At 44.6% G+C, this 15,146-nt stretch overlaps 1 protein-coding gene across 2 annotated transcripts in view; it reads right to left on the bottom strand.

Annotated features, from left to right (window-relative positions):
* TTC4 (tetratricopeptide repeat domain 4) overlaps positions 1-15,146 on the bottom strand; it is a 223,136-nt gene that overhangs the window by 112,778 nt on the left and 95,212 nt on the right. For both annotated transcript variants that reach the window (XM_085602541.1, XM_085602542.1), the window contains exons 6-7: positions 13,141-13,265; positions 10,741-10,827 (exon numbers count right to left, since the gene is read on the bottom strand). In XM_085602541.1, the coding sequence (XP_085458667.1) occupies positions 10,741-10,827; positions 13,141-13,265 (212 nt within the window). The remainder of the gene's footprint in view (positions 1-10,740; positions 10,828-13,140; positions 13,266-15,146) is intronic.

Genomic DNA, 15,146 nt, shown 5'->3' with positions numbered 1-15,146 from the left:
GAGAGAGGGCGGAGTGGAGGTGGAGGGAGAGATGGGTGGAGTGGAGGTGGAGGGAGGGGGAGTGGAGGTGGAGGGAGAGAGGGGGAGTGGAGGTGGGAGTGGAGGTGGAGGAAGAGAGGGAGAGTTGAGGTGCGGGAGAGAGGGGGGAGTGGAGGTGGAGGAGGAGTGGATGAGCAGGAGGAGTGGGGGCAGGCGGAATGGAAACTAGTATCACTGAGCATCCTGGGTTAAACCATGTTTATTATGAAGAAAAAGTAGTTACACAAGTCACAGCATGCTTACTGCGGGGTGATGGTCGAAAAAGACAAGACTGCATGAAAGTCACCTTGCAGGCGCTTCATTTGCTCCATTTTGATCCCACCTGGTCTGCGCGGTCTTCTTCTTGGCTTAATCTGTTTAACCTCTAAGAATTTTCTTTTAACGCCAAAATTAAAGATGCTCCCATGCTGCTCTCAATGCTGCCAGGTAAATCTGTGAGTAGCTAAACCAGTCTGTTGTTCTCCTCTGTATTCTGGGCATCGTAGTCTTTGTTTAGTAATGAGCTAAACATGGCCAAAATGTCAATAAAAATAGTCGGACTGAATGAGCAGTTCGTTGGAAATAGCTGCGAAACGCGAGAGCCGGGCACCAGTTATTTTCACATGCAGAAGGGGCGTTTAATCCCTTTAAAGCTGATAAAATTGACAACCTGGGCGGATAAAAGTAAGGGGCCGCCAGTGTCCCAGCAGGGGTTTAGACAGAGCTCTATGAACGCTGCAGGCCCGTCCTTGAATGCCCCCAGTGGAGACCAGACTTCACGGGACCCCCCCCCCTCCCCCCGCTGCATTACAATGGCTTCCTGTGCAGCTCTTAACGAGCCAAATGTCTGCATTTTAAACACGTAAATTGCAAACATTTCAATTGGAGATAGCTGGGGTGGTGTTTATTTGGTGGCAAAATAGCAGTAAAATTAGTGGCCCAGTCTGGCGACCTCACAAGGCCAATTTGCCATTGGTTGGCAGTACACAGTTTGTGAAAGATAAGAGTCCAGCGAGTACACTGCCTGTTGTTTACTTTGGAGGGCTGGCTTTTATAACCAGTGTCTCCTCACTTACCCGCATGGTGTTATCCTCTGCAAATAAATGTGTGACCATTTGTTACACTCGAACTGAACAATGGGTGTTGGGCGGCAGTCGCCCACGCAGTATTTAAGGATTGTTGCAGCCTCCGGGCAATATTTTGCAGTTTATATAACTCGTGATTTTAAGCAGTGACATGTCCTGTAATGGCTGCACACGTACTACTTCCGCGCATCGATCTCCAGTCTGCAGAGCAAAGCTGTGTACAAACTAAAAGGAAGGGCTATACATTTTTAAAAACTTCACATTTCTAGAAGCTACATCTGCTTATTGTCCGACATTCTAATAGCTAGCGTCATGAAGAGCTTGTGGGCGCAGGTCAGTGCTGTACAGCAAACAGTTCTGAATACCACGGGCTAAGGAAACAATGGGGGGGGGGGGGGCTGAATCTTTAAGCAATAGGCAGAGTGGAGGTGATTTCGGGGGGGGGGGCTGAATCTTTAAGCAATAGGAAGAGCGGAGCTGCAGGGGCTCTTAGAAGGGGTGAAACAACAGCAAAGCCTCACTAACATGCAAATGGTCTTTTAAAGACCTGTGAAGTGCTCGGGTGCGGCTGTGTGGGTGCCCGGGAAGCTGTCTCATCCCGGGCTGCCAACACGAGGGGGGGGGGGGGGGGGGGGGGGGCTGATGCCCTTTGAGTCCAATGGGTGTTGCGCGCCTGCCACGAGGCGTGTACACACAGTTAAGAGTGGGAGGGGGGGCAAACGGAGCGCAGGCTGCTAATTAAAACAAGTCCGACAGTCTCAGAAACGGAGCTGCAAAAGCGCTTTGCACTGATGCAGAGAGGAATCGTCTTACACTGCTCGAGTCAACACTAATATTTTGTCTTCATGACGTGGTTTGATGTGCATGGCCAGGGCCGGACTGGGAACCAAAACCGGCCCTGGCAAAGTGCTCGTCCGGCCCCCCGGGGCTTGGGAGTGCCGTCGAGCTCTTTGCAAGGGCCGGTTTTCGGCCGAATTTGTTACAGAGCCGATTTTGCAGCTACGCTGCAAAAACGGCCCTGTAACAAAAACGGCCCCCAGGGGCCCAAAACCGGCCCTCACCCGTGCGGTGCACCAGGGGATTGCCCGGTGCCCGCTACGGCCAGTCCGGCCCTGTGCATGGCACGGGTTGCAGCGTATAATTATATCAACCTAACTACCTAAGTGTGCTCAGAACTTAGCATATAAATTGTTTATATTAAAATACAATTCTAAATTCAACATTTCTTCTAATTTTATCACACTCGGAGCGGTGAAAGGCTGAGCCGTCACAGCGGGGTCTTGAAGTGTCGACATGCGGCTCCCACAGAGGGTTAACAAGCATTTACAATGCAATGGTCTCGGCATTGTTAAAGTCAGAGCTATTGGCATTGCTCATGACCTTATTTTTGTTTGTTTTTAAAAAATTTAAAGAAACGGCATTGTTATTTACAATGTCAATAGCTTAATCACTCTCAAATGCGAGACCTATTGCATTTGCACCCACACACAGAGCCACTCACATAGAGCAACCCACAGACAAATAGAGCCACCCACAGAGCCACCTACACACACAGAGTTACCCGCACACAGAGCCACCGCGCATAGAGCCACCTACAAAAAAAGCCACACACACAGAGCCTCCCACACACACACACAGAGCATTTGCAATGCAATAGGTCTCACATTTGCAAAGTTTAAAGTTGTTGGTATTGTAAATGGTAATGTTTTTGGCATGGTCTGGTCTGTTGTGCACCATCAGACCCCATGAAAACCCTCCTCCCCCACCCGAGAGCATGATCTGGTCTGTTGTGCACCATCAGACCCCAGAACCCCCCCCCCTCCCCCCTCCCAGAGAATGTGCTCTGAAGTTCTGTTTAGATCAAGCGATGGCCCACGAGTGGGAGCACTGTGGAGTAATATTACAGAAACAACCTTTCAAATAATGTATATACAAATGTATGTGTGCACGAGCTGCATCAGTTATAGGGTACACTGTTTCATTGTTCTGTAACTTCGGGCGAGGCTTGGCTGCTTTCTTGGCTTGCTGGCGCTCCTCTGCATCTCGTAAACAAGCAACTAACAACCGAAAGGCACGCCAGCTGTCAGTAATCCAACTGAGGCTTGTCGAGCTAGTTAAAGAAACATGTACAGGTCCGAAAAGGTGTGTGTGTGGGGGAGGTGGGGGCTGGCGGTGGTGGGGTGAAGCACTGGTGAAGGGTTTGTGATTGCTGGCCGTGGCCGGTGCTATGTTAGGGCCATTGTAGGCAGCTGCCTTATGGCGCTATCATGAATTCACCAGATGGATACTAATGTCTGTGTAGTAAGATTAGAACGAGTGCCCAAACAGCAAAATATCATTTAGCATGGGACTCCGATAACCCTAGCACAAGAGCAGTTTCTGTGCATGGTTGGCGGTGCACAGCTGATTGGATAGAACGTCGCAGCACAAACAATGCAGTTGACAGTTCAGAGCACTGTGTTTTTTGGTGTCGTAGACTACAGTAGGAGCTCTGTCGCTGGCTTAATTTGATTCTGCACTGAAAACAGATGAATTGAGCCAACAGTCCCATAATGACTTCTCACCACTGCATTAGGCATTCAACTGTATGTACTGGTGTTTTGAGACCACCTCTTAACCAATTTAGTCCTGATGCATAGCATAGTAGGAGGTGAAGAATTATAGCCTGACCTTCCTGCAAATACAACTCGGATAACAGCACCCGGTTACACTCCTGCTTAGAACTTCACAGCAGCGTTTGATTACAATGCACGTGCAGGTGGGAGACGTACATGTTTGCCGCGAGAGCCACAGCTACTCCATGCGAGATGAATATGTTCGTAGTCAATAAATGGCTTCCTGTGACGCAGTTCCTTGAGGACCAGCGCGGCCACATGCTGCTCGCAGCCGTAAGGAGGGGCTAAAAAGCAAGGAAAGAAACATCGGAGCTTGTGGCCACAATTAAAATCCTTTCATCGTTCCTAATTGGCCCAAGTCTGGCGTTAGTTTCCCAGGCTACATTATTTTTCCGCACCCACGTTAATGCTCTCTTGTGCACTGAAAGGCAACTTGTCTTCGGAAGTGTATTTGACTCGTTAATAAGAAAAATAAAACAATTCAAGCTTTCACGCTCTCTAGTAATTACATTTACCTTGAAATACAATTAAAACGAATTTAAGTTACATTAGCCTTCTAAGGTAACTAAAGGCACAAAAGTACAGCTGTCTTTAGAGCTACGGGTCAGTTGTGCTCACTTACTTCAGGTTCAGAAAAAACAAAACACACCAAGCTAGATCCTGTAATGTCATTCCCATGCGAAATGTTCAGGCAACCCTTGACGCCATATGCAAAGCATTGCCAAAGCCAATAGGTCTGTCCTACTCGCTTAGCCAACGGCTTTTCGTAGTGTTGTACAGCTTCAGGACGCTGTGCAGCATCGTAAAAAACAAGGAGACAGAGGAAGAAAAAGAGAGGCGGCGAGGCAGAACAGACAAGTACTGACACTGGAATATGCCGTTCGCCGACAACTTTACATCTTAAAAGAAACAGTGCATTACGTAGTGCCCAATTATGAACTCTCGCGGGATTCCTTACAGCGGGTAACTCTCGGCCACTGACGTAAGGCGGACAATGCAGAAATCATCCGAGTGAGGCGGACGCGTCCCTCGGGCCAGGAGCATGCAAGCCGGCGCAGATTTAAAAAATAAATGTAGCTAAGCCCCGGCACACAAAGCATCTGCTCGACAACTTCGCGCACTTACATAACTTTACATCTTAAAAGAAACAGTGCATTACGTAGTGAGGCGGACGCGTCCTTCGGGGCCAGGAGCATGCAAGCCGGCGCACAGGAACCCCTTGGCGGACGGAATTACAATTTCAACCGGAGCTTTCCTGAAAAACATATTATTTCTCTTGCTTTAATGAACCCGGTGGGATGATAGCAAGAGGAGCGCGTCATTCCGATTGATTTATTAACAGGCCGACCTCACAGAAAAGTAAACAAAGAAGCACACCGAAGCACACCACCGCCTTTCTCCGAGGCACAGCAGAAATGCCTCGGAGAAAGGGAGCGTCCTTTTCGGATTCGGGGGCGTGTTTTGCTGTTGTCTCCTCCCTGAGACTTTTCGCAAAAAACACGCCCACCGATCCGAAAAGGACGGGGCATGATTGGAGTGACGGGACCTCTTCTCCAATGGCTGGCCAGCATTTACTAGGCCAGCCAATGGAGAACAGGGTAGAAGAGGGGCGGGTTCAAGCCCCTCTTCTCCCAAGTCATTATCTCTCGCGAGCGAGACTGCGCAAGCGCAGCCATCGCTAGCCGAGACCTAAAAAGCAGTTCTTAACTCGTGGAGAACTCCGGCTGGTCAACGCGTTGTCAATGGTCAACAGGAAGCGTATTATCTTTACCCCACAGCTGATTGAACAAGCCTTGGAGGTAGAGATGAGCTCATCCGAAGAGGTGGCCAAACACATCAGTGTAAGTTACCAGGCCATGCGGAAAATACAACGCACATAAATAATTCAGTAAAACTATCCCTTGGTTGAGTTTTCCCACCATCTCTTTAAGGATGCGATGCAAAACTGTTCGTCACTGTTCCAATAAAAACAAGCAAAAGTGCACCAGAGACAGCGCAACCACGCAACGGTGGGTGGGAGGTGGCACCGCGAGCCGAGTCAAAGGAAACAAGCAGTTGTATGATACACAGTCTGTAAAGTATTGATGAAATATTTACCGGGGTGTGGGTTTAAGTCATGTAGAGGGCGCCATGAGGTCAATCTGTGCGGGATGGCGGAAGAATTCAAAGACAGATCTGAAATAGATCTGCGAGTCAAAATTGAGCAGTGGTTTACTAGATTTAAAGTAAGAGAAAGGTCCGGACAGGGTCTTACCTGAAGCGTTTGTGCTTCGAACGCCTCACGGCCGATCACTGTGTTCCGGATAAGGACACATGATTGACAAGGCCGGAGGTCACTTTTAAAGATACTGCGTAAGTGCTATTTAAAACTAAAAAGTTAACCTAATCGATCTAATTGGAACTGGAAGGGCTTGTGTCTATAACAAGAGTAACTTTATTGTGTACGTTCAATGACAATATTGCGCGAACGAGGGAAGGCTTTTGTTTCATTGCAAAAGTAAATATCATTGTTGTATTTCCCAGCCAATAAAAACTTCACCCCTATGAAAAGAATTGTAACAAGGAGAAAGCCGGAAAAAAAAATGACAATTGGTACGTATCCCCTGTGACAGGATTTATATAGAGACAAGGAAGTGGAGGATGAAAATAGGGTACACACTGCTACCAAGTTTACCATGTCTGCAGAAATAAGAAAGGCAGATGGCGGCTGCGCGACGTGCGATCGAGTGGTACTAATGACCCGTGAAAGACAGATAGCGGCCGGCTGCGCGCGTGCAAACTCACCTACTAAATGTCTCGCAGAGCAGCACATGCGCTGACTTAGCGTGATCTAAAAAGGGGAAGGAACCAGGCCCAGACAGTAAACCAAGCGAGCTATATAATGTCCTGGAAGATGGACTTACTCCCGTTTTGAGCAGTCTAATAAATGCAATATACATAGACAACCTTCCTGCCCCACCATCATGGAATAAAGCTACAAAACAATAATGTTAAAGCCTAATAAAAACCCAAAAAGGTGTGAATCATACAGACCCATAGCGTTACTTCACAATGATTATAAGATTACACACAAATATCAGCTAAAAGACTAGATACAGTGGTTGGAGGGCTTGTCCATGAAAACCAAAAAAGGCTTCATGAAACGTAGACAACTATATAAAGTGACTCATGACTTGGTGAGTGCGATAGATGTGGCTACAGAAACAAACTCCCCTCTGACCAACATAACTGTTGACGCAGCTAAGGCCTTTGATAGAGTGAGTTGGCCATATCTATATGCAGTCATCAAGAAAAGCGGTTTAGGCGATAATTTTCTCAAAGCAATAGGAACTATTTACAGAACACTGACTGGCAGGATATCAGTCAATGGTTCTCTCACACCGCAATTCCAATTGGAAGAGGCACTCGTACATGGTGCCCACTATCTCCCTTATTGTTCAGTTTATACAATGAACCACTCTCTAGAAGGATCAGAAGTGAACAGAAGATCATACCTTTCCAATATCACGACTGGGTTACAAAAGAGGCCCTCTACATGGATCGCCTGATGATTTATACACAAGGCTTTAAGGGGTCATTTCGCATAATTTTAAAGGACTTTGGGAGAGTCTCAGGTTATCCAGTAAATGAAGACAAAATGGAAATTATGACCTGGAATGGTGCCACTGATAATACATTAGAAAAAAACAGAAATCTGGTATGTAGGAGTACAAGTGGTGAAAGATCTGGATAACATGGCACAAATGAACTTTAACAGACTTGTGTTGGAAACGAAGAAACTCCTGCATCTATGGGCCTACCTCCCTCTTTCTACTTTAGAGAGAACTATCTAATTCAAATGATGATCTTTCCAAATGCATTACCTTTACACATCAGTGCAGAGTGGTTCACAACACTACAGGGGGAACTGAGTAGCTTCACCAGGTCTAACAAAAGTGCAAGAATAGCCTGGAAAAAATTACACAAAAAGAAAACAGACAGAGGTATATCATTTCCAGACTTTCAGTTATACTGTTGGGCTCTCCAACTAAAGAATGTTAGGCTACTACTGGCAAACCGCTATCAACAGGCATACCCTAACGTGCACTAACAAAAGATTTCCCTGATGAAAGCAATTATTTCTGCTGCAAATTTGGTGAACCTACATATTTTTAAAAGATTAGATTTAAAGTGCTAAGTGTGGCATGCAAACTATGGATCCAAGTCAGAAGGATCCTGGGAATCGCATACTACAGTGACATGGCTCCAATATGGAAGTCTCTCGGAACCCCACATTGTCTACAAGGTGTAGTACAAAAAAAGAACAATTGAGGGACATAATGCAGAACAAAGTCATACATTCACCCCAGTATAGACATATGGACCTAAATCCATAGCTTTTTGTCCTCATGACATTCCAGTTTGAAATCAGTTTTGACCCTGCACCCAATGCGAACAGTCCAGCACAAACTGCCCGGCCAGGCCCTCCCTGGACTGGAAACAAGCATCCTAGGACTGGTTTCAGGGGTTCACCCCATATCAGCCGGGATAGCTTGACTCCAGTGGCATGGAGAGCACGGGACCCACGTCTGGGTATATCCGTCCAACTCGGAGTGACAAATGTAAGAAGAACAGTTGATAGACAGAATGCAGAACAATTTCATACATTCACACCAGTACAGCGATTTGGGCCTAAATCCATTGTTTTTTTGTTCCCCGTGCATTCCAGTTTGAACCTAGCCATATGCAAACCAGTCTTGACCCTGCCCCCAATGGGACCAGTCCAGCCCGAACTGCCAGGCCAGGTCCTCCCTGGACAAGAAACAAGCATCCTAGGACCGCTTTCGGGGTTTCATCAGCCAGGATAGCTGGACTCCAGTGGCATGGAGAGAATGGGACGCACTTCTGGGCATACCTGCCCCACTCGGGGTGACAAATGCAAAAAGAACAATTGATGGACAGAATGCAGAACAATGTCATATATTCACCCCATACATTCACCCCAGTACAGAGATCTGGGCCTAAATCAATTGTGTTTTTTGCTCCAAAGTGTATTAGCCATCCCACTTATGGATGCGGGAATATTAAGATGGGGCCAGTTGTTTGAGGAGGGTACCTTGAGCTCATGGGATTCTCTAGCAAGGCTTACGAACAATAGGCTCTGTGGATTGAAGTATTACCAAATAGTGAGTTGGTCCCGGGAACAATCTAAAACGGAGGAAAGAATAGAATGGGAGGAGTAACTACAAAGTGCCTGGATACAGAAAAGAGGCATCTAAATGCTACTGGCTTTTGGTACAAGCTGAAGATGGCCCCCGCGCAATGCCAGTGGAGATTTGGAAAGAGGACCTACCCTGGTCAGAAATAATACACCTCTGGCAAGTATCAATGTCTATGCTTTGGTCCTCTGTGAGATTTTCAACCCAGAGGAGAAACATTTTGTTTACCTTGTACAGGGCCTACTAGTCTCCTAAAAAACTCTTGAAACTTGGAAGGCAGAAGACAGGGTGTTGCCCGAAATGCACCCTTGAGAGTGCAGATGACGTCCATCTACTTTGGCAGTGCCCAGGTATCTAAGTCTTTTGGCAAGAAGTGGGTAAGATATTAACAGAAGTAATGAAAAGAAGACAGAGGTAAGCCTGACTGATTATTTTTGGCAATCTACAAGGCTCAAAGGAAAACTGGTGAAATCACAGTCTGACTTACTCTTTATTCTAATAATAATTGCACGCAGGGATACCTGTATTAAATGGATATCCAACATTCTACCTACCTGCTCGAATTGGGTTAACTCAGTGAAGCATATTGGCAGGATGGATTGTATAAATGGATCAATAAAGAGGGTCAAGATATGGGAACCCTTCCTCTTTCCTTGGTCAGGTTAGTATTTTAAGTGGGATGGGAGAAAATATCACAAGACTGGATAACGAACTCTAGAAGTCCAAGGATTAAAGACAAACTGCAACATAGGAGTTAAGCGGTGGCTCCCACAAACCTTCCATTAAATATTTGAAGGAGGTTCGAATTAGGAGGTCATAACCCTCAGCGGTTTGGGCTATGTTTGGCTCTCGGAATGTGCCACTAGTATATTATCGCGTACGTGGAAGAAAAAAAAAAAGAAGAGAATAAAAAACAACAGGATTTGGGTAATTTGGAACCAGCATTTAGGCACAAATAGCAAATATACAGCCCTTAGTGAAATCAATGAAAATCAATGAAAATCCTACCCCATTAACATGCCATATCTGTAACATTTAGGATTTAAGTACTGCAAAAAAGAGAATGTCATGCAGTTACAAGAGTTAATGTAGACTACCACGGTTACGCTGGAACCATGGTAGTCAAAAATAATGCAACACAGCAGTGTAATGGCATGTAAACATATTCACCCCCTCTGTTCTTATGTATAGAACATTTAGGGGAAAAGAACAGAAAGTGGAAGTAAAAGGAGACCATCTCCACTACTAAAGATGTAAAGGAGTTAATCCACACTAAATGGGATGGCTGTTTCGGATAACTTCATATGCCTCTCATTTACATCATCCTCAAAGTAACAATGTCATCTGCGTAAAATGGTCTGCCAGCCAGCAAAGTACGCCACGGCATGGTTTCTAGCCAGTGCTTGTGTGGTACACAAAATATGAAGAAACACAATCTGTTTATCTACTATTTGACATCTTTATGAATGGTACCCACTGCCAAACATCATTTCAAAGAGCAGACACAGACAGAAGACACAAATAAATGTGCTTAAGGCGTTAATGATTTGGCTGTTGGGCAAGTCATGCAGGGAGGTGGCAGTGACTGTTCATGAAGAGCATGTGTACAGTGGCCACATATTTGTGGCCATTTGAAAGCAGTACGTATGACTTGTGTCTGCTCACTTGACTTGGAGTTCTGACCCAGCTTGGGTGTGTTTGGGAGTCAGAAGTAAGAGCAGCAATAAAGACAAAAGTGCAGAGATGAAGTGCAGCCTTTTCTTTCTCTACCCTGTAATGTACCACTTTTGCCTTGAAAGTGTAAACCTGTTTACTCATACACACCTTTATTGCTTTGAGGACAGCCTCCTTCTGCGTCTGCTCTTTCTTGTCTTTGAGTTTTCCTTTCCTTGCATCTCGTTGTTCGGCACGCTGTAGGTGTAAACAGATCTGTGTCACTATTCAGCCACCAGACAAAATATTTTAGCAGTGGCTTGATCAGGCAAAGGGTAGTGGAGAGAAGCAGCGCATGAACTTTAAAACAAAAGAGTCACAGTTACCAGTTCAAGACCTAGCAAAAGTGGCTCGAACCTTTACTGCTTATAATATAGAGGTAATTTATTACATCATTTATTTAGATCTTATGAAATCTTCGACAGATAGCCTAATAAAGTACATTATTGTAGCCAGTAGGTGGACGTGTTTGTGGTTTGGTGGGAAACTTGACAATATCTTGGGGCCACTTGACCAACTACAACAACCTCAGAAGGGCACTCTGGTTAGAGCGTTTTCTCTGAATGTCAGCCATTACTCCGACAGTTTTTACATCAGGAGTCTTTACATCACAGTGGTTCAGACTGATCGACTTTACATCAGGACTGTCTTTACTTTGCAGATAAGGAGGTAAGTATACGTTTTAAACCATACGATACAAATGTATAAGATTATATATATGTGTAAAACATATAGATATATTTAATGAAAAAATAATTGAATTAAAATCTTATTCATATGTAAGGTTTTAAAATATATATTAATTTAAATATAAATTACAATTACTTTTTATGTAATTTATTATTTAAACTTAATGCACGGTCATTTCAAACTATCCATCTCTGAAAACTAAAAACTCTTTACAACTCCTATACACTACCCAACAGTGAACCCGAAACTCCTTTCTACCCTTATACACTACCCTTAAAACTAGTTAAAACCCATATACACTGCCTAGCCCGAGCGCTTAAACCCTCCATACTTCCCCTATTCCCAATACATTCCTGAACCCCTAGCAACTCCTTACTTCCCCTATTCAATCACTACCCATCTCTGAACCCTAAAAAGCCCATAGTACTCCTGAAGCAAAAATCTTGATGTAATGATCATACACTCCAGGCGGTCAAGATGGATCATGCTCTCTGACTCATGTTCCTACCTACCCCATCATTTTGTCCACTCATTATTATGTGGGTCACAGATCTAAAAAGGATATCCCTGGTTTGTAAAACATTAAATATATTATACATCTGGAATCTAAAAGCGGTATTCCAGTACCCATAACCCTGAATACTGCAGGGTAGGAACTCTCAACTGTGCAAGTGACTTCGGAGTATTTTATAAATGACACACCTCTAATGTTTAACTCATTATATGAAAACCTCATTGCTCTACAAAAAGCATCACTGAATTTGTATTAAGTATACATTATATCAATATTCTCAAAGTTATCAAAACAAATTGTTCAAAGAGTATAAAAAAAAGTGTGAAAGCCATGCCACCACCAAGTGCTTCAAATATTATGAAATAAAACATGCATCTAGAGTTACACAGCACAGGCTGCACCAACAAGGGTAAAACATTAAAGACTACTACTGAAATAAGTGTAATCATGCGATGCATTGGGGGAAACTGATTGCTGGGATGTGAGGCAGTGTGCTCCCATCCTCCTCCTGTTGGAAAAGGCTCCCTTGATCTACTGAGCTGACAAGCTTGTGTGAATGCCCCTGCGAAGTGAGTGGTGCAGAGACCTGAGAAGACTTTGGGCAGCATTTAAAGCATTCATCAAAACGACTTGTTGCTCTCAACTGATGAAGAAATGAACCCAGAAACGTGTCTAGAGATACACAGCACCGGCTGCACCAACAATGGTGACACATTAAAAACTACTACTGAAGTGTGATCATGCACTGCATTTACGAGGCTGCATTAGGGAAAATTGATCACTGGGATGTGAGGCAGCATGCTTCCATCCTCCTTCGGTTATGAAATTAAATGAGCATACAACCTGGACCAAACTGAAACTTGGAGGGAGTTGGGTATTCCATGTTCGCCATCACTACCCATTCACACATAAAAGGTAATTAGACGTTATGCCCCCACAGTGCCAATGACCGACTAGCCTTTTTTGGTTCAAGAGCAGCAAGGTAAAACAATGGGTGACCACTCGTGCATGTACAAATAGTACCCCAACGCCATCCTATCCAAGCCATTAAGCGGTGTACGAGGCCTTCTTTTCTTATTAGGGTCACCTCTGTGCTGGTAGTGTCAAGAATTCTAGAACCCCTCATTGAACTAAAAAACGCATGCACTATATGTTTTAGAATACTCCCATCACGCAGTTGTCCTCTGAGCTAAGTTGCCAGTTCACTTTAGAATATATCTACGAATCTCAATTGGTCATAAAATACTTACAAATTGCAAAATGCCCCTAAGCCTATCGCTCGAGTGATAAGACACTTTACTCCTCACCTTCAGCTTGTCAGCTCTACCTCTGGCTTCCAGCAGATTTTTTTCTTTTGGGTCGATTACAAGCCCCTCCTCACACCAGGCTATTGCTTCACTGAAATGCTTCAGTTCCAAGTGACACAATGCACCTACACAATAAACAAAACAATATAAATACATTCCACAGTACACTTCATGTATTAAGATATTTCAAATAAAAACAAATATATTTTCATAAGTACCAAATACAGATAATAGTAAATCAACAAGTTGGCCTTCTTTTTGTAATATTTAAGATTCATATGCTGAGACTGAAAACACAGTCAACAATGATTCACAATAGCCACAGAAGGCATACCACTAAGCTGAAAATGTAAGTGCATGGAAATGGTAGAAAAAGGCGTTTCATTCGTGCAGGCTTATTACAGGAATATGGTGCATGTCACTTGAGTTTTGGTTTGGTTTATTTTGGACTTTTATTCAGTTTCACTGGCTGAAATCATGAATCGCTTTTAGGGCAGGAGGGTAAGCTCACCTACTGGCTACCGCTGTCGGGAAGGAACGGTTAGCAACATAGAACAGTCACAAGTGAGTGTAATGTCTCGCCCTACCTTCTCTGGCATCACAAATCACTAGTCGCAGTGAGCTGAGGGAAATTGAATTCCTCAGTGTGCTGCAAGGGGGATGAGATGGAAATTAATGTTCCTCTCTATTTTGGGGGAGAGGGTGGCTTACTGGGAGTCACTGCAAGTGCCACGCTCTTATGCAGAACAGCCCCTTCGAAGGGGCGAGGGAACAGCAGCTCTGGAAACCAGACCTGGGTCAGATGTGTATAGCAGAGGTTGCAGAGATGTGAAACTATCATGGTGGAAGGATTGGTCAATGATTTTGCTACGGCACAGAATGATGTTGACATGTCCTCCCCTCCCCCTCTGTTAATGACTCTGTCAATCATGAGACAACGTCCCTCTATTTCTTCTCCTGACGCTGGACTGTAGCATCTTACTCCAAGATGAAATTTTATTTAGCGAGCAGTTCCTTTATTCCCCCTAATTAATCTTCAAGAAATGTTTTAAGCATCACCTCAGACACCTGTGACACAGTAGGCTCCTCTAGCCAACTATCCAGGGTGTATTGTTTTTTTTCCTTTCCAATGTTACATTGAGCCTGCATTGTCCAGCTACGGCAGGTCTTTGCAAACTGGACCTGGGGGTTTGCTGCAGGTCATGGGTAAATGCTGAAGGGCATAAAGGGGTCCATGTCTTTTTGGGGGCCCGAAATGCATCAGTTGTTGGGTGGCTGGGGACTTTGCTATGTCTTTTTCCTGCCTCCGGTCAGGATAGCCATAGAGAAATGTACAGCATGGTTTTCGGCCATGGCGGATGGTTGCATAAGGCTGGTTGGCATGTTTGCTCATTTGTTCTGTATGGTGGTAATGGAAGACAGCCATCACGGCTGGCTATGGTGATCGCTAGAACAGAACTCGCACAGTGGAGAATGCCCCATGATGTAGTGATATCCTATGCTAGGTCGACGAATGGGTACAAAAGAGAGAAACGGCTTTCTGCATTAATGGTCATATGTTGAGTATGGAGAGTGGTGTTGATGGTACTAGCATTGCTTTCACTATACCATTTTGTTCTGCCTGTGTACTTAGTGCTTATTCCGAGTAGATGTTTGCTGATGAGTGGCTTCAGAATTTAGTTTGATCAATGTTCATAAGCCACATTGATTTTATCTGAACAATCATTCAAGTTATCCTGCTGTACTATAGTCGTGAGATCTGCTAGAAAATATTCAGAAAAAAAGCAGACAAAGTCCATCCCCGGTACTGCCAGATCACTGGGGAACTATTCTCAATAATGTTGGACACACTGACCAAGTTTTGCCTTTTAGATGAGCATCGAGGTATATTGACTGACTTCTGCCTTTCAGAACAACATTGAAAAATGAATTTTTCGAGTAAATGACTTTATGGTGCTGCGGTACCATCTTCTCACTCAGAGTTTTGGGCCTTTTAAAGATCAGTT

The sequence above is a fragment of the Triturus cristatus genome, chromosome 4_2, assembly GCF_964204655.1.
Source record: "Triturus cristatus chromosome 4_2, aTriCri1.1, whole genome shotgun sequence".
Taxonomy (NCBI): Eukaryota; Metazoa; Chordata; class Amphibia; order Caudata; family Salamandridae; genus Triturus; species Triturus cristatus.
This window is presented reverse-complemented; position numbering and strand designations above follow the sequence as displayed.